This window comes from Apteryx mantelli, unplaced genomic scaffold (assembly GCF_036417845.1).
Source record: "Apteryx mantelli isolate bAptMan1 unplaced genomic scaffold, bAptMan1.hap1 HAP1_SCAFFOLD_381, whole genome shotgun sequence".
NCBI lineage: Eukaryota > Metazoa > Chordata > Aves > Apterygiformes > Apterygidae > Apteryx > Apteryx mantelli.
In genome coordinates, this window is record NW_027118735.1 from 1 (window position 1) to 20,040 (window position 20,040).

Genomic DNA, 20,040 nt, shown 5'->3' on the forward strand with positions numbered 1-20,040 from the left:
TGAAAATGAAGTGGTCAGTTCCCATGGGAGACTGGGTTACAGTGACTCTCCTTCAGCTTCAGACCATCCAAAATTGACTGAACCTCCCAAATCTGTGACATCACTGTCTTCAAGATCCTCACTGTCTTCCTTGTCCCCCCCAGGCTCCCCTTTGGTTTTGGAAGGTGCATTTTCAATGTCAGCTCAAAATTCCCCTCTACATCACCTCACTACAGACTTTGAAGACTGTGACCTTTCAGGTGATTTTGCAGGCATTAGTCTCTGTGAGAACCAAATGTTACTGGACTCTGACGCCAGAGCAGGATCTCAGATTCCTACAGATGATAAAGATCTTAATGAAAGCATTAGGCAGGCTCTGCCTTCTCTACATGAAGGAAGTGCAGGTAATAAAAAATTGTAATATCAAAGGTATACATAAAATGAAAATTTTAAACTAACAGCTGGCTTATGAACAAAGTGATCCTAGTCATACATCTGAAGAATAGCATGAGTGACATAGTTTGCCTTTGTGCGCAGTCAGTAATTCTGAGGGACAGCACGTAACTTCTAGTTTTGGGTCCTCAGAGATATGCTCATCCCAATTCCATTTAGTTTTGTTCCATAGCTGTCTCAGAAGGAAACCTTGTTTACAGACTTTCTTAGCATGAAAAGTTTACGAAGAAAAACCTGAAGAAGGACATGGAGGAGATTCATGGTGTCCCTATATATTGTGATGGCATATGGGGAAAGTGCAGAAATATCTTGTGCTGTTTTTTAGTAGCTAGAAATCAGAAATCAAATTTCTCAGTGAAGAATAAGTTACAAATTGGCATCCTCAGTATTAGAGATTTCTGGACTTACTGTTAGGATTTTTATATGTGCAGATAATTACTTGAACCTGCTGTCACAGAAACACCTGCAGCTCATTTTCCATGTGAACTGAGAAAGACAAATGAATTACCACATTCCATGCAGTGCAGTGAGACTCTATACCCATTTTTAGTGTCAGTCTCAGAGCTTTTAGCTTTTTATCCATCTGAAAGTTAGACAGACCACCAAAGCTACTCTAGGCTCCCTCTGCAGTCTGTGGGTAGCTTCCAGAGGATGAGTCATCCTATCCTAAAACATCCTTCCCTTTAAGGAAGATGGGATGATTCACCCTGTGAATCTGCCTGTCTGCTTCTGTTGTCTGGAGAGGTATCCTGATAACTAGTTAACATTAACTTTGAGATGGTTGAATTAGGTGTAATTAATTCCACTTTTAGTCTGCAGTAAAGCACAGTAACGCATTTAGTTTTCCTATATTTTCATCGCCTTGATAGAGTCAGAGCTATAAAAATCCCAGCTGCCAAGAGTTGATGGCTTGTCCGAAGTCTTAGAGCATTGACTTTGCTACCCAGTGTTGAGGTTGCCAGTATGTTGTGCTTTCTCTGCACATTTATCTATTGACTTTTTCTAATGTCATTCTTTGTCACAGTATTTAAGTATCTTGCAAATCATTTGTATGTTTTCGCTGTCCAGTGGCTCCATTTTGCCAAAGAAGAACTGAGGGAGCCAAATTTCCACTAGTACTGAGCACTGGCAGCCCCATTTGAGATGCATGTGATCAGCACTTCTGAAAATCGAGTCCTAAGTTATTTGCTTCAACTCATAAAATGATTATGTGGCAGAGTCGCAACCCAGGCTCTCTTGGGTCCCACTCTAATGTAAGACCATCTGTTAACCTGCAACTATTATTTCTCTTTTGACTCTGGCTCTGAGTGTTACATGCTTTAGCAAATGGCAGTGCTTTCTAAGAAATGGATCCCAGATGCCCAACTATTGAGAACCCAAAGAAAGAGGGCATTTTTTTTCAGGGAAACTCTCAAAAATATTTCTTTAAACAATTTTGTAGAAGAACAGTGTGTAATGACATGGTGAATTGATGTCCAAAGACTTAACATTCCTACTTCCATGTTTCTGGATCTGAGTTGATAGTGAAGTGGCTAAGTTTGGGTGTCTCATAATAAATACAATAGCCTAGCTAGAGAGCACATTGTCCAATTTTGTTGCCAAGCTTAAACCCTTGCCCTGGGAGCTTGTCCATTTTTAAAAAGTACTTGGAAACATAGACAGATATATATTTTAATAAGCAATTTACTTTTTTTTAATAACAAGAAATTTCTGTAACATTTGTTTGTTAATTATCTTAACTTGTTGCAGTACTCTAGTTATTTTAGTGTTGACCAGAGTAATAGCAATGTGGCATCAGCAGAGAAATGTACAGTGTACATAGTATAAGTTGGGACTCCGTCCTTCACTCTAACTGTGCAGAAAGAAGAAAAGATAAAATTGACTGAAGTCCTAATGGTCTGAACCTGTGAAATGTAAAGTGGAAAAACATGAAAAGGGATTTGGAGCTTTTATTTTGCCTTCTGTGTCATCCTGCCCTTTGTCTTTTCTGTGTAGTGGAACACTGTAGTCCCTTTGCTTTGGAACTATCTGATAGAAGATGGAAAATAATTAATGTTCCTGCCCATATTCCAGCAGTATATCTTTTCCAACTTAACAGCTTCTTTCTTTCTTTGCAATCTGGCTGCGAATCATTTAGTCTGAGAACTGAATTTAAGATGGTTTGGAATTCAGGCATACATCAGGCTGCGAGGTATCAGAAATTAATTCAGACTGATCTTTTGTGAAAACTTATTTCTTTTTATCATTATTTTCAGAGGCACCATATGATTATCTAATATTTTAGAGCTCTTTGAGGACCTGTTATTCTGGATAGTGTCAGGGCATTTTTAAGTCTAAAAGCAGTTATGATTTTACAATATAAATATATCTTGTTATTCTTCACACTGATTATTACTTCCTCATGTAGGGTCATATATATGATATAAATTATTTCAAAATCTGTATTAAGGCTGCCAGAACAAGCACTTGGATTTTGAAATGGCAGAAGTTAGTTAATTAGGCTTCCTATACTGCTAGTTTCCACAGTAAAATGAGCCTCCTGGTGAGGCTTCAGTACATCAGAAGGGAGGCACAGAGCTGGGATTGGCTCAGTGCTTGCTCACTGATTTCATTCTTGGAGCTGCTGTGATGCTGAATGGGAAGGTTTTCCAACAAACTCAGCCTGAGGCATAAAATCTGCATGGAAAATTTCATCCCGAACATTTACGATTCTTACAGTTTTGTAAAACTTAACTTGGGAGCAGACAAACATACCTGTAGACAGTGCAGCTAATGTTTTCATATCATAATCTAAATTCATTCTTTAGATGAAGTGCTCACTTACTTCTCTATCTCTGGCTTTCCTGTACAGGTGAACCATACATATATTTACTCCTCTGTACAGGTCCCTGCTGTCAGCAACCAAGTTGGAATATTGTGTAGTTCTTCCACAGTCAGTCTCTGTCATTGTCAAAGTCAATTCGGGCTGCTGTGGTAATTCCTAAGGGTAATCAATAAATCATGTCATCACCTTCACCCCTCAGATGGTGGGGGGGAAGGGAAAGAGCACTTCATCATCAAGGGAAAAGCATTCCTACTTCCATAAATAAAAGCAGAAATGCAGCAATCAATCATCTAATCTGAAGCCTTAAATTTTAAACATCTTAACAAGACGTAAAGTCATGATTCAGGTGGGGAGTGTAATGCATACCAATATTCTCACTCCTTTGCAGATAAAAGTACTCCGTAGGCCCTCAACTTATTATGCTGCAGAACGTGGCTTTCAGTGAACGTTGCTCTTCACTGCAGGACGCTAGCATATAAATATGAGTTGAAGATTAAAGTTAAGTAGTAGTTGATAGTAAAGACACTGTAGCATAAAAAGTTTTTGATGATAGTAAACCAGAGGGGATTTTTCATTTCTAGTTATATCACTGGAGAGAGGGGCATCTATCTGACTATTGAATTTTTAATTAACAGTAGACAATCACTTTGCATGTAGCTGAAGTGTCACTACAGTGCAGAATGTGAAGATGGCAAATACAGGTTCAAAACTCAGGATAATGAGGGTTAATAATGAAGATAATGAGGGATAGTAATTAGTTCAAGTGACATGGGTGATGATAGAAGCCTGTATTTTTGGAAAGGAATAATAGTTTTACATTTTCAAGTTATCAGTTTGGACATATAAATCCCTAGCCAGAATGTGCAATAACAGTAATAACAGCCTCAGAATGCTAAATGATGTGGAATGAAACTACTCTGTGATACTCAGTTAAGGGTCACTGATTTCAACTTGACAACTTTCTAAGCTATGCACTTCTCTTTTCCTGATGATTAATCTATTGGACTAATTTTCATTCTTCTTTTCTTAGATGTTGACTTACGAAGAAGAGCAGCTAGTCACCTGCTTGAGGAGAAAACAGCTTGTGTATCTGCTGCTGTGTCTGATGAGTCTGTAGCTGGAGATAGTGGGGTATATGAAGCTTCTGTGAAACAGTAGGTTTGAGAAATAATGCAACTCTTTCCATCAAAAGAATAAATATCTATAAGCAGTTATATCAGCATAAGCAGTTTATCAGTCTTGCCCTTTTATAAATATTTCGCAGTTTCATATTGAAAGAAAAGCGCATTGACAAAAAATTGGAGTTTTATAATTACTTTCTTAAAAGCTAAGAAATTGGCATTACAGCTTTTCTATAATTTGGCTGCTATAATTAGTACTACTTTCTATTCCTGTTTTTTCTTGCTAAAACTGTTTCCTAGCAGACATGCTCTACTTAAACTATAAAGGCTCTGCCACGTTGCTGTATTGACACTGCCCAGAGTGACTTTTGTTACTTTTTGTTTTGTTTAAATAGATACAATCATATTATTGCATAGTGTTTTGTGTGAATGTTTTCCTTTTTAAAAAAAGAATAGAGAAAAGATGAGAAAATCCTCAAATGTAATGTTGGTATTAAAATAAACCAGGTTAGGTTTTAATATGCATGCTTCACTGTGGTGAGCAGGATAGAAGAAGAAATGTATTTACTGTTGTTTCCTTATGACAAGAGATGGATTCTACCAGATTCCTCATTTGTACAGAATTGTCTGTTTCTTGGCAGGGAGACAATGAACTTTAAGACTGGATAACAGAAGAATATTGCAAACTGAGAGAGAAACTAAAATCTTTATTTTTACCTCAGTTTCTGCATATTTCTGACATTAAGAATTTTTTTGTCCTTTTGAGTATTCCAAGAGATGTGTTTTAGCAATATGCTTTCAAAGATGTAGATACAGATGGTCTGTTGCCAGCCTAAATGCCTGTTAGGAGAGATGAAAGTGTGTTATGGTATCGTAAATGGAGAGGGGCTTTATTGGCCTCTGTTAAAAGTACTTCTGCTAGTCATGTGTTTTACAAATTAAAAGGTAATAAAAGTAGATGAGACCAAATACAAAAACTCAAATGCAAAAGGGATTTCTACTGAGCTGAAGTATTACAGTGGCCATTCAGTCTCATCTTAGGCCATGGACCTGGTATTTCACCCTGAACAAGGAATCCCGGTATGAGTTTGCTCCATGTATTCAGTTAGACCTAGACTCCTAATGCAATTTCTTAGGTTGAAATAAACTTCCATCTGTAAAAACTCAGTCTTCGCTTACTGGGTGGCTGTGGTTGTGTGTTTTTGGTCTGCTGTCTTCCCACTTTTGTCTCAATTCTGAGTCACTGTGATCAGAAGTTACTCTCTGCTCCAGTTATAAACCCAGTGGATCAAGTGAACAGATACTGGACCAAATACCACAGATGTTCTCTGGAGCTCTTTAAGTGTCCTTTCAAATGACTGCAAGCTGTGGGATAGATGGAAGAGAGAACAAATCCTCGTCTTCCCTGCCATTCCTCAGAAAGAGAGGAAAGATGACAGTTGCATCCCCTAAGCTTGTCTACACCACTGTTGCCACTTGTGGAAGCTGAGATTTCCAGGCACTAGTTATTCGGTGCTAGATCCAGGTGTGGATACTCTTAATACTTATTGAGTAGGAAGTACTGAAGAGGTACCAAGTGCCTCTGTGTGATTTGCCTGTGTTCAGTAGAAGTGTCTTTGTGAACAGTCTGTGTGGAATAACTTGTAATCTGTCAGTGCACTCCCAAGTTTACAATACAGAATTTCCACTCTATAAACCGGTCCTTCATGTTCAGCAATTTAAGGCAGGGGAGGAAATAAATACACCCTATCAAATTAGCCAGCAGCCATAAAATAAATAGTGAAAAGGAAACCTCTAAACATAGTCTCTCAAAATAATGGTGTCATGTCTTGATGAGGTATGGGTGGACGTCTGTGTCGTTCTCCACATCTCCCACTTTGGCCGTTGTTTAGTGATCTCAACAGTCATGTTGAGCTTAAAAAATCATTGAAACCCACTAATACCACATCCTCTTCAAACCTCCCAGAAAATGCCTGGAAATTATTTTGCCACACTGATTCTCTGTAATTCCATTCAGTGCTAGAGTGGCTCTTCAGCTGTGAGACTTGAGCCTGTTGGTTCCTTGAATGCTTCTGGAAACGGGCTCAGTGGAAAGATGCTGTTTTCGCTTGCACAGAAACCTCTTCATTGGACAGAGCTGCTGCTTCTCAAACGTTCTCAGTAGCGCTATTCCATATCCAGCTTAGATGTTTCCTAGAAACTTGAGTTTGCAATTTTGTATTCAAGGGAATAGAGGAAAAATAGTAAGTATGTACATAAAAATGCCATTAGTTTTTCTATTGCCTCAGTCTGGCCTGCTTCAATAATCATTTACAAAGCTGTCAGACTGTCTAGGCAGCAACTATTCTAAAATGCAAGTTGCTATCATGTAGGCTCTGAAATTCTCATTTGGGCTGCACGCTGCAATTAAATCAGCCTGTTTAGGCTAATGTAATATGTTTTGTATACACATACCTCCATTATTGCTAAAAGTTAACTGTAATTTTCTTAACTATCAAGTATTTGCCTGTTTGTCCTAGACCAAATGAAACTGAGGACATTGTATATAGTGAAGATGATGCAACAATTCTAGAGGCTGCCCAGGTACAAATAGGACTCAGGTAAGTGACCAGCAGAGGGGACATTTCCCTTCATATGTAAATGCAAATAGTAAACTGGCCTCTAATGTCCTTTATTTAACAGATATGACCCCAGCAATTCAAGTTTTGTGGTAATCATAGTCCGGCTCAGAAATCTTCCAGCATTTTCTGTCCCCCTTGGCTCCAAAGTGTAAGTCAAACAATCACTGAGCAGTAATGTTGAAATATGAGAGTATAATAATAAATTGTACAAGTTCTCCAAAGGAATGGATTGATTTACTGCTTAACAGCACTAAAATAGGTATATAACTTTTCAAACTGTAGTGGGGCTTAGTTTTACAGATTCCAGTAATGCTTCAAGAAAAAGAAGTTATTGGGAAAATTGCACATTACGCTAAAGTGGAACAGAAAGAGATTTTTAAAATGTTGCTTCGTTTAGTATATGTAACAGTTTTACAGTTTTGCAAATGCAGAACAATTATTATGTATCTATTAAAAACATTTTTATAATACTTTGCTACTGTAATTCTTTCAGCTCGAGATACTGTCTTTATACATTTTTGTGCCATATTGATGTAAAATGAGGTTAAAATAGTGTATGTTTGTCTTTTAAGTGAGCCTTTAAAGGTAAGGGGTAACTTGATAAATTGCAAATGATCAAGCACAGGCACACTGAGTTACACTATCCCTAGTAACTGGAGCTTGAGATCTGTTAAGAATTAGTTCTTGTGTTGTACTGTACAACAGGAAGAGTATAAACATTACAATGGAAATTGTACATATGAAACAAGCAAAAATGGCTGAATAAGAAAATACTACTACAGAAATTCTAATTTAAAACTCCTGTCTGTACAAATAGGTGCAGCTTACCTTGGGTCCTTGGGGACAGTTGTACTTCAGCAAACTATTTTACAGACTGGAAAACTAGTTCAACAAGCTGTTAAGAACCTTAATATGATTAGAGTTGGAACAGAATCAGTCCTTGGGGAAAAAAATTTTTTTGGTGGTTTGCGCCTTTGCTTCCCTCCTTCTCCTGGTCACCTTGAATTGGATTGACAGATTAATATGAAGCAAGTGAATATGGCAAGGATGTATAGGGATATAGGCCTGGGGTGTTTTTTTGTTTGCTTTTTAATAATAAATGATTATCTACTACTATCCTTCCTTCTCTTACCCTCTCCATTCCCCTCGCTGCCCTTCCAAGCACAAGAATGTAGAAAGTGTAAAAGAATAAATCAACACAGATGAGATGGAAAGCAGATAATGCAGAATATAAATAAGGATGTCAACAAAATGTTCTGCAAGAAAAGGTTAGGTCATAGCTGGCATCTTTTTATGAATTAACGCACGTGCTTCTAAATAGTACTTAGGCATCTGCAGTGCAGAAGACCAGAGATCCTGCTAAAAAGATTAAATAAAACTGAAACTACCCAAAATTAGGAGGAGGAGGAAAGGACAGGGTAAAGGAAAGACCTTGCAAATTGCAATTTTTCTGTCACTTGCCATTGTGTGAATGTATGTATATGCTGTACACATATGTGCAGTGGTAAAAATTGGGGCTGAAAAATGATGTTATGTCATATCTGTATTTTCTCGAACATCAAATTGGGTATATTAGTACTTCATGGAATATTTCCACACAGAGGAATAGATTTTACATGAGGACTTCTAGATTTCTGTTTCCACAATATGTGTAATAACTGTTTACTTCTAGAGCAGGTATAGCCTAGTCGAATACTTACTGTGTCAGGGTCATTTTTGGTCAGCCACAAAGTCATAGGTTTATCACAGCAAAGTTTGAGGCATTGGTTGACAATTTAATTTTTTTATTATTATTAAAATGAAAGTAAACACTCTTGCAAAGCAAAACTGGTGAGCAGTTTATCCTTTTATTTCTGTTTTACCCCTCATCCTGGCTTGATGCCAATAAACTGGCTAACAAATATTCAAAGAAAGCTCCAATGAACCACTTCTTAGATATACTTTTAATATACGTCATCTACTATTTTTACTTTTCTAAATGTTTCCTAATTTTATTAGTTAATGTATTAAAAAGACTACTTCCAGTAGATTATGCAAATCACCTACATTCATGTTAATTCTACAGCAGCATCATTACTGGAATTACATTATCACTACCACTTAACTTAGGGATTGGTTTGTCAAAGCGCTGGGTACCTGCTATCCAGGCTGTATATTCCAACCAAACAACCTGGATCTCACTCTTTTCCCCAAGAAGGGTGGGCATAACTTGGGAATAATGGCTATGCCTAAATTCAAATAACAAAACCAAATTTCTCCCATGCCTGATTTCTTCTGGTTTAATTCATGTAAAACTAAAAACCATTAATAGCATTAACAGTGTGTACAAAGCAATTACCAGAAAATAGCTAGCAATAGTACTAAAATTTGGAGAATCCTTGCCGTACTTTTTCTTTCTTCTTGCTTTAGCTAGCATCATTGCATTCTATTCTACAGTGAAGGTAAATTTATATTTAAAGCCAATGCCAGAAATTAGGTTAATGCAGAGACACAGAAAAGAGATAAAGCCAAAAGTACACTGTGTTTATGTGTATGGTAAGTTGTGCACTAGATAGGTAACCAGACAAATTGCATTAGGAATGTCTTGACTCATCAAGATACTTCTAAAGGGAGACCTGCAGGATGGGTAATATTACTTTGATCTACATAATATCCATTAATATTTGTTATATAACAAAAATGCATGTACATAACAATTTCTAGATACTCCCTGTGCTTAAGTTTAGGCTTGCAAGCTGCATTCTTCTAAGTCCCACTTTAATATATTAAGTTAATAATTAATTGATCTCTAGGAACTGTGGCTTTGCCATATGCCCACCTATTTTCTTTATCCTTTGTCTTAATCTTCTGTTTGCTTAGTTTTCTGATTGCTTTTTTCAGAATTAAATGGCACTGCTTTTCAGTGTTGCTGAGAGTTCCATGTTTACCTTCACTCTTTTTTTCCCCAATTTTCTATCATTTTTTAATTATCATTAAGATAATGTTTCTTTCTGTCTGCGACATGATTCTCAGTGTTCTCAGTACTAAATCAAAAGATAGACCTGGATAGAGACAGAAGTAGCTACCTCTTTTGTTACTGCCTTCCCAAGGCACAGAAATACCGTTTTGGGAAATGTATATGCAAGGGACGGGGGGAGTTTCTCAGCTCCTTCTCTCTTTTCCACCTCTATTTTGTCCCATCTCTGATTTGTTGCTGTTTTTTATCTCACCATGCAGTTCTCCTTTAGTTCATGGGGTCATTTTCTATCATGCATCATCCAGAAAATACAAGTTTAAATACAGGTAAAGTTCTTTGTTTTGTTTCCTGCAGGTACATTAGAGTAGCAGTGCTTCCATCCTCAGCTGATATCAGCTGTCTGTTCCGCACTAAAGTTCATCCTGCCATGGAAACCATTTTATTCAACGAGATATTCAGAGTAGCCATTTCCCAAGTAACGCTGCTGCAGAAGACATTGAGAGTGGACGTTTGTGCTGTCAGTAGAAGTCGTCAGGAGGAATGCTTGGTATGCAGTTTTATTACTGGTGCTTTTTTTTTTTTTTGGCCCACATTTGTTTATTTTGTCCCTGCCTATTCTGGTTGTCAAAGCTGCTAAAATTCTATAGTACTTGGTGAAAAAATGTGACGCAGATCTTGGCTGTTGTTGTAATTTTTAAAATTTTACCTTTCTCTGAAATTCCAAATACATACTCTAATCTTGGGTGGAAGTTTTATGAGGTGTTTTGATGATTCTGACCCCACATTACTTTAACTCTTTAATTGCAGATTGGTATTCCAGTTTTGCAGTTTGTATATATATGCATATATATATATATATATATATATAAAAATCCTAAGAAACTTCACTGCAACATTACACTAACTGAATTTTAAAGTAAAAGCTGAATCCAATCCACAATATGTGCAAAAAATCAATGCAAACCTTCATTACTGCAATTGGTTATGAAAAACAAATTAAAGTTTTTCAGGTTGTAGCTTACATTAGATCCACCTTTTTAGTCTTTATGACTTGTAGAAATAATAAAAAGGCATGACATGTATAGACCAGCCTATTGGAAGCTGGGTTTGGTTTGTGTTTGTTTTTGTTTGTCGTCTTTTGCTAATTGCGGTCATCATGTAACTAGTGATGCATCATTTACTTACAGATTACTTTTGGGCTGTCTGGTACAACTCAATTTTGTTTTTCACCAAGAGTCTGACTTAGTAGCACAGTGAGACTTTTAGTTATAACACCATGAAGAGATGCTGAAATTGGTGTCTGGCAGGATTCATCAGCCCAGGCTGCTGGAAACAGCCTCTCAGCTTCAAAAATGTAGAAGTTAACTTAATGCCTGGGGAGTGTGCTGGCCTTTCTCAGTGGGCTAGTGGCTGAACTCATCAGCTTGTCTGATGTGAAGAAAACCAAGAGTCTTCCCCTCAGGTAAAGGAATGGTCACAGAACAAAAAATGTAACAGAATGCAGGATACAAAAGGTGAAAAAAAACCACAGAGGTGTAGAGGTTAATCACTAGATCAAAAGCAAGAGTTGCAAGGAGTACCCCAAGCAGAGAGCCCTGGGCAACGTGACCAGAGTCTTGGCAAGAGCTATGTGCTCGGCCCAGTGGCTCTGAAGATCTTTTGCTTTGCCAAAGAACAGAGGATCCTAACTGCCAAGGCACAGCCCAAGCGCCAGCGCTTACAAGTTTTCCCAGGGTGCCAACTCAATGGATGTCAGTGCATGTCTGCATGAAAGGCGTTTCTTAATGTCATTTACTGTCATTTCATGTGCTTCTTTACTGGTTAAACCAAACGAGGTCATCTGTCATTGCTGCCTTGATGATTTTTGTGGTGGAACAACTGAAAAATTGACTTTTCAGTCAAGACTTGCTGTTCTGTAAGTTGGTGCTGCAGGTTTCACTGCCACAGCTTTTCATTATTGAATGCTATAGAAAGCAGATAAATGTTTTTTGTGCATTATGGTGATGGAGAGGCTTTTGTGTGTGTGCATGTGGAGAGAAATTATGCAGGCTGAAATAAAAAATGGCAGAATGGACAATATGAGAAACCTCTCATGTATTTCTTTTGACTGGAGTCAGGGGGGAAATAGGAAGATTGTACAGTTAAAAAGAATTAAGATCCATGTCAAATTCACGCTGCCTGTTTTACATGAAAAATACTGTAGAATTAATTTTCAGCTGTCTTGCAGGAAAACGACAAATTTAAACTTTTCTTCCCCTTTCATATTCTGTGCAGGCTGGAACTCAGGTCAGTCTGGCAGATTTATCATTTTCTGATGAGACTTGTACTCTGTGGTACAACCTGCTGCCTTGCAAGCAGATTCCTGCCCAAAAAAACAAGGAACAAAATGAAGAATCCGTGTTTCTGTTAAACAAGCGGTCATCAGACTCATTGGACTTGGTGAGCAATGTGTTGGTTATTGCTGCATTAGTAAGAAAAAAGCCATAGAATCTAACTGGGCTGTTGTGCTATGATTATTTGTATATCTTATTTGTCCTCCTCTACCTCCCTGGAAGGTCTGAGGTCCTGTCTTGCAGACACTGCTGCATGTAGTGACTTTGTGTGAGTCAGTTCCATATAGAGTTATAAAGTTGTTCCGAAGTGTGAGTAGGGCTGAGGCTTCTTAGTGGATTGTAGAGTTGGACTCCAATTTTTGAAACTCTTCAACCGTGTTTCATTTTAAAATGAATGTTATTAAAAATTGCTTTTTATTAATTATTTGAATTCACATGTTTAAAGTTACTGCACTCAAAAATGCTGTATATGCAAATTGTATGCTAATTTTTCTAGTTAAATAAATCTTTCTGTTTTATACCTTCTTAAAAGAACTACATTAGAAACGTGACTTTTAAGAACAACCTTTTTCTACCTAGGGACTTTACAAGTATAAGAGGGAGAGAGGGAAAAGATATTACAGGACAAAAGGATCATTTTTGATTGCATTATCATTTTAAAAACAAAATACAAAAATACATTGTTTATAAAGAGAGTAAATCTCAATCAGTTAATGAGCTACACATGGAGAGTTCAAACCCCTAAAACTTGTGATCTGAGTCATACTTTTGCTGGCGTCAGGAGCACCAGGGAAATACAGCTTTTGTAAGAGTTGTCATTTTTTACCTAATGTTGTATGTCACTTCATTCTGGTTTCCTCTTCCCTTTCCTTGTAAGCAGGATGCTGTGTCAGCTCTGCTGGAGAGGACATCTGCTGAGTTGGAAGCAGTGGAACAAGAGCTGGCTGAAGACGAGGAAGAGGAAGAACAGGAGCAAAGGGCCTCTGAGGAAGACTGGTAAAGCTGCTTTTTTCCCTTCACTGTGCATGTCTGAATGATTCATTTATTCCTATTCTTAGACTGATGAAAGGGCTGTACTTTTGGAGGAGATGGGGGTAGGGGAAATCTTTCTCTTGTGTAGTCAATTTATTCACCTTCTTTTAGGTTTACAATATCCTAGTTGTTCCGTTAACAACCTTAGGCCTCCTAATAGCTTTCTCTGGTGGGCTTTATCAGTTCAAGAATAAGCTTGGGTTACTTCTGTTCATACAGGTTAGAAATGCTTGCAGAAGCATCTGATGAAATTGTGGATGAAGAGGAAGATGGCATTAAGCTCACAGTAGAAGGCAGCTGTACCAGTGATATGGGGTTATGCATTGATGCAGCAGAGACAGATGAAGACAAGGGCAGAGAGAACAGCGATGAGGCCCATGAAAGCCAGCAAGCTTCTGTAATACTGACACTGGTGAATATCTTACCTTACGCATTCCCACTGTATCTTACTGTGTCTGAAGACCTTGTTTAGTTTGATCTAAGTTTAGTTTAGTTAAATCTAGAAGTCTGCTGTGTCTGAGCATTTACAATTTGACGTGGCCTTCACTAGCACCTCTTGGAACATATGTTTAATGAAATCAGTGTGGCTGCTTCTGAACTGTACATAGGACACGTAACAGACATTGTAGGCAGAACTAAGTCAATTAACTAAAAATGTCAATCTTCACATTTTTACGTTGGGTAGAGAGAATATTCAAGATACAAGTGCAGTCCAGTAACTTGTGCATGTTTAAAATATTTCTGCACATCTGTTTTACTGTTTCCTATTTTTTCTGATTCATCTGTTGGGTTTCCCTTCAAATAAATAAACAGGTTGGAGCAGGCGTTGAGACCTTTAAACCAGTGAGGGCATTTCCGTAGTTCTCCCCTTTATTCTAGGGTGTGAAATACAGAAACTGGTTTAGCAGAGAAGAGGAGGAAAGATTAACAAATAGAAGATTCCAAAATGTGTAGCAAACTGTGTATAATTGAACTACCCACATCCTGCACATAACGAGATCGTGGAATTAGAAGTTGTTAACTGTTTGCCTTAAATAATACTCCACCTTTCTGAAAACACTTTTAGTAAAGGTTTAATAAAGACATCCCTGATGTTGTAGTATATACCCTAAGAAATAAAAATTTTAGGACACCTTTCTATGTGCAGTAAATCTTGATGAAATACTATTGCATGTGTTAGACCTGCAGGTTCCGTAAAACAGTGAAAGTGAAAAGACAAAGAATGACATCTTGTTCCTTCAAATCTATGACATTAAAAAGTTTGACACCTCAGTGGACTTGCTAGAAACTGTAATTAACTTCCAATTAATGTGGCAAGATGCCAAATGAGCCAAGGGCATGGTATAAAAGGACTGGCAGTCTTCTGGGTAGCAACCAAATAGATCAAAGCCCTAAGTCAGCAAAGGGATGCATCAAGGACAACTTCTGAAGGTTAGGCACACACCCATGTGTTTTGCCAAGCGGAGGCTGGACCTGGGCAGAGAGTCAAAGATGTAGCAGGCCTTACTATAAAACCAACCACAGTATAGATCTGCTCGTGCCAGATCCTTTCAAGGTTGCAGTTGTGCTGTTTAGGTCATTGTATTTATCACCTAAATGCTCAAAACAATGAACCTCATTAAATTAGCCAAGTCAAAGAAAATGCCCCAGTGCACATCACTAACACCAAGTGTGCTAGCTGCGGCAGTGGTTGTTCTAGCCCTGCTGTTAAGATAATTGCTGCATGCAAGTATGGGCTGTGCCGCGTATAGGGATGTCAGCATCTGAGGCTCCCTGTGACACGTGGGGCAACTGTACCAGGCAGCAGGCCCCCTTGGAGACAGGACTTAGTTATGTCTCTTCCCTGGGTCTCTCAAAGCTGGTTCAGCTCTGCAGTAATGGGAGGAGATTGCCATAAACCAGCTCAGCTCTGGGGCGTGGGAGATACACAACCGGGTGCCTGAAAGAACTGGAGCAGTGTGGCTTTCCCAGCCGCCCCTTTCAGTGTGCGTAGGCACTGTCTCCAGTATGGCAGAAGCTTGCTGTCCTACAAATACAGCGCAAATTAAATATAAATGCAGAATTAAAAAAAAATCTGCAAACAGCAAACAAAAATGCTTGTTTGCACTGTGGTACATCAGACCATTTGCAGGGCAGCAAGGGCCTTTCTGCAAAAGCTTTGATTTTACTGAGTACAAAGACCACCTTCAAAGACTTCTTTCCCCTACCCCCCATGTTGGTATGCGTTTTAGGAATCTTCTGTTTCTTTGTTTAGCATAGCTTCTCCCAGTTATGTGCAAGATACTTTTTGTTTTCTCTACTGGCCTTTTTTCATCCCCTACAGGATGATAACAATGCTTGTAAAATCCAAGGACATAAAAACTATATAGTGGCATGTGTGCGGATATAGTAGTTCTTATAAACTAAATTCCTTTTTGATAGGTTGATAAAGAGACTAACACTGAAGAATCGGTTAATGAGAACGCAACAGTCCGACCCAAGGACAGAGCCAGCTGGAGCTCAAGACAGTGTCCCTTTGTCAGGAACAGCATGATAGTGCGCTCACAAACCTTCTCTCCAGGCGAGCGGAACCAATACATCTGTAGGGTAAGAGGAAAAACACTTGGAATGAAGAGCTATTAACTACAGAGTCATTTAACTTCTTGGGAATGATGCATTAATGACAGAGAGTCATGTACCAATTTTCTCTTCAAGAGGCAGAGTCTGTGCTTTCTCTAGGTTCTTTCTTTCCCTAACTGACCTGATGTATAGTAGAACTGGCTTTCAGAAAAGCTGCATACTCTTGCAGAATGCCTTTAAAAGGGCAAAAATATAGCCTATTGGAGTGGCTAACACAGATCCCTGTGCAGGCCATCTGCAGAAAGTGTGTTTCACTGCATGTCAGCAACTGCACCTCTCACACAGCAAACTAATCTCTAAAATCATAGAATAGAGTTCACTGTAAACTGCCATTGCATTAACATATTTTGATAATGTAACCATTTAAGGGTAACAGTGTGGAAGGAGCTCAGTCATCAATTTTGAATCTCCCTTTGTATCTTAGCTGGTTTTAAAACTGGGTAGCCTGCTTAGCAGCTGCATGATACTGTTCTAAAATCCTGCTGCAATCACATCTTTGAAAGATGTCTGAGTGCTGCCTAGGGGCTGTGTTTTAAACATGACTTTGGCGACAAAATTCCGTAGTCCCTCTAGAGTTGTGGTAGTAGCATGGAAAAAGATTTAATATATCAACACTACTGCAACTAAATTAACAATGAAAATCATGCATTTCAAGATTTAAGCATGAATTACTATCTCTATATAAATTTTAATTACAGAAACCATAAAAAAAAAAAGTCTGTTTCGCTGTTCAGTTTTTAGAGGCTTCTCATGCAAGTTTGGCTCTTATCTTCCTTAATACCTAATGCTTTAATTTCTCTCCAGTTCAATTAGAGGTGGTTGCCTTAATCATCTGGGAATATTAAAGTTCACTTCTCTGTGATGACCATTGGGCTAAAAGAAATCAATAGTATCAAAATACTTAAATAACATTCCCTATACCCTCCATACTGAAATGCAGCAGACTGTATATAATAATCTACTGAATTTGGATAGATTATTTGCTGAATCTAGAATCTAGCCTTTGTTTTAATTTCAGTGGACTGGAAATTTGTTGAGTTGACAAAAAATTGTAGCCTTAACTTACTGCCTGTGGAGGTCCTCTAGAGGAAGTAACACCAGATGCTCTAACAGTTTTGTTAGTATAAACTCCTGAGTTTTTTGTATCCAGAAAGGTTTTGGGCTTTTGTAGCATTGAAACTTGCCACATTCATGCTGCCAGAAGCCAGAATCTAAAAGAAAGAACCATGTATCCTCCCCTGAAAAGTGCCTCAAGGACATCAGTGATGATGTAGTTACCTCTTTGTATCCAGGGAGGAGTTGTCAGCAGTGTCTCCATGGTGAAAAGACAGATTTCTCTCTAGAGAAGTGTATTCATATTGCAAGAGGTTTTATTTCCCACTCCCAACCCCCAATCAGTCCTGTATAAGTATGCTTTAGGGCACTGGCTTTATTGGTTTTGAAATGTCAGTAGAATGATTCTTTTTTGTCTGTCCTTTTCTGAAAAGCTGAAATAAATATCCTTCAAATAGATGCTTCTGTTTTCTTTGAAGGTTACCACCACATATGTTCATGCACCTAAAAGAATTAATGCACATTGATGTATATGGAACTAATGCTATAATTAAGGAAAACCAACTGGTGTGCTGTGATGCATATTTCTGAGATGCAGGAAATGCTTCTAAAGGAAGCTATAGGCATGCCCATACTTGTTACAAATAATAATATAAAAGTACTGTTTGGACAGGTGCATATCTACAGTAATTTACCTTTCCTATGGTAAATTTGTTGAAAGCCTGCCCCAAGCAAATGAAATACATAGTTTATTTATGATCTGCAGTCATATAAAAGCTAGCCAGTGATTTGGCAGTACTAAATAACCATAGTTACCTTGCTTGCATTCCTAAATAGTCTACTTAGTATTCATTTAGTAAGATCAATAGTTATCTTGGTCTAGGAATAGAATTTTACAGACATTTTTTCTCACTGAAAGAAATTTTCTTTTATGCTAAGAATGACCTGCATCTGTATCAACACTGAGGCTTTCTGGCTGCTTATATCAATACAGATGTGTTTCTCTGTTTGTTATCATATATATTTTGACAGTTGAATCGAAGTGACAGCGACAGCTCAACACTAGCCAAAAAGTCACTCTTTGTGAGAAATGCTACAGAACGGCGGAGCCTAAGAGTTAAACGGGTATGTGCTGCGTTACCTGGACATGTTTTCAGACAAAGTTGTGAAGAAGAGTAGTAAATAATTTAAAGCACATGGTTTATTTCAAGTATTTGAGCAAGAGCAATGGAAATACCACACGTACTCCCTGCAGTTCCAGGTTGAAATCTCAACACACTGATCTCAGTCCTTCATCTTCCCTCCTCAGCAAAGCTCATGTTGTTCTAGCCACAGCTGAAGCAAGGAGCAAGACTATTGCTCCTGCCTTCTTGCTGTCTCTGGTGCTCACCATCACGGCATTTACTGTTGCACTTCAGCTTGTTACTGTCTAAGTGATCTGAGTTAAAGATCCCTAATATTACCAAGTGACCCAAGTTGGCTTAAACTGCACGAAGGTCAACATCAGCAACATATATCTTGAGCATATTTTGGTGAAACTTCAAGGATTCAGATGCCCTTTTAAAATTGATTTACTCGTAAGAAAGAAATACTGCATAGTCTGGGATGGCTTGTCCTGCCCAATTTATTCATGTGAAAATGCTCAGTGAAAGGACAATAAATAAATTTGAAGTACACTAAAAGAAATACATGTTTACAGAGTTCATAACATTAAGTGTGTGCTTAGATCTTAAAAAGGCAAGTACTGATAAAAGTAAATAATACAGTTGAAGTCTATGGGGAAGTCTGGATAGTTTTGGACTCCTAGCATTCATAAGTGCATTGTGTTGTTCCAAAGATCAGGCTTTTTTTTTTTTTTTTTAACCTGTAAATATATCATTGTACAACTGGTTTGTGAATTTTTACAATTATTCTTTAGCTACTGACAGAAGAATAATTCCAGAATAGATGGATTTTTGGACTTGGATCTCATTATAGTAGCTTTTTCCTAAAAGAAAAAAAATAATGAGCTTTTCTTACTGTATTATGTCAAACCCTACACCAGCCTCTCTACGTATTAATTTTTATTGTTCTCTCTCCCCAATGATTCAGCCTCTTTGCCAGCCAATTATGCAAAGAGCTACACAAGAGCGCCCCATACGCACTTCCCTTGACTTGGAGCTGGACCTTCAGGCATCTCGCACACAACAGAGTCGTCTGAATGATGAGCTTCAGGCCTTGAGGGATCTTAAACAAAAGCTTGAGGAGATGAAAGGTAGAGGAGAGACAGACCTTCCCCTCTGCGTGCTAGAGGATGAGCGATTCCAGAAAATCTTGAAGCAAGCTGAAAAGCAGGTATGAGCAGCAATCGAGTCCCTTTTTTATTTGGTGACTAGTATTTATTTTAGGAAAGACTACTGGATTATTTTTGGTACCAGTCATGTTTGTGTTTAAATGGAGGAAGAAATGAAAGATACATAATCACCCTGTTTATATGTACTTTTATAGATATTGCATGAGTTGAATACATGTATACCCCTACCTTTCTATAAATTCATCAGGTAATTTGGTCTATTGTGTTAAATATATTTACAAAAGTTTGTGTTTACTTGCAGTTACATAGTGTAAAGAATATTTCTTGATTAGTTCATACTACAGCATTTAAACCTAGAATCTGAAGTAGTATATTTCTAGTGCCACCTAAATACATTAATTTGGAGTAGAAACTCCACAAGTTGGAACATGAGAAATTTTGACATATATGAAAAAAGTTGGGGTTGTTGGGTATGGGTGTCTTTCTTTTCTTTTCTCTCTCTCCCCCCTCTCTCCCCCCTCTCTCCCCCCTCTCTCCCCCCTCTCTCCCCCCTCTCTCCCCCCTCTCTCCCCCCTCTCTCCCCCCTCTCTCCCCCCTCTCTCCCCCCTCTCTCCCCCCTCTCTCCCCCCTCTCTCCCCCCTCTCTCCTCCCCCCTCTCTCCTCCCCCCTCTCTCCTCCCCCCTCTCTCCTCCCCCCTCTCTCCTCCCCCCTCTCCCCTCCCCCCTCCCCCCTCCCCCCTCCCCCCGCTCCCCCCTC

General features: G+C 38.4%; 1 protein-coding gene across 1 annotated transcript in view; it reads left to right on the forward strand.

Annotated features, from left to right (window-relative positions):
- The first annotated feature begins 100 nt into the window (after nucleotides 1-100).
- The window catches only part of LOC136996411 (protein WWC2-like), a 33,048-nt gene continuing 13,108 nt past the window's right edge, over nucleotides 101-20,040 (forward strand). The window contains exons 1-11 of the mRNA XM_067317333.1: nucleotides 101-383; nucleotides 4,287-4,410; nucleotides 6,897-6,977; nucleotides 7,060-7,146; nucleotides 10,309-10,501; nucleotides 12,229-12,393; nucleotides 13,168-13,283; nucleotides 13,539-13,731; nucleotides 15,741-15,905; nucleotides 18,024-18,116; nucleotides 19,083-19,325. Of these exons, the coding sequence (XP_067173434.1) occupies nucleotides 176-383; nucleotides 4,287-4,410; nucleotides 6,897-6,977; nucleotides 7,060-7,146; nucleotides 10,309-10,501; nucleotides 12,229-12,393; nucleotides 13,168-13,283; nucleotides 13,539-13,731; nucleotides 15,741-15,905; nucleotides 18,024-18,116; nucleotides 19,083-19,325 (1,668 nt within the window). The 5' untranslated portion in view covers nucleotides 101-175. The remainder of the gene's footprint in view (nucleotides 384-4,286; nucleotides 4,411-6,896; nucleotides 6,978-7,059; nucleotides 7,147-10,308; nucleotides 10,502-12,228; nucleotides 12,394-13,167; nucleotides 13,284-13,538; nucleotides 13,732-15,740; nucleotides 15,906-18,023; nucleotides 18,117-19,082; nucleotides 19,326-20,040) is intronic.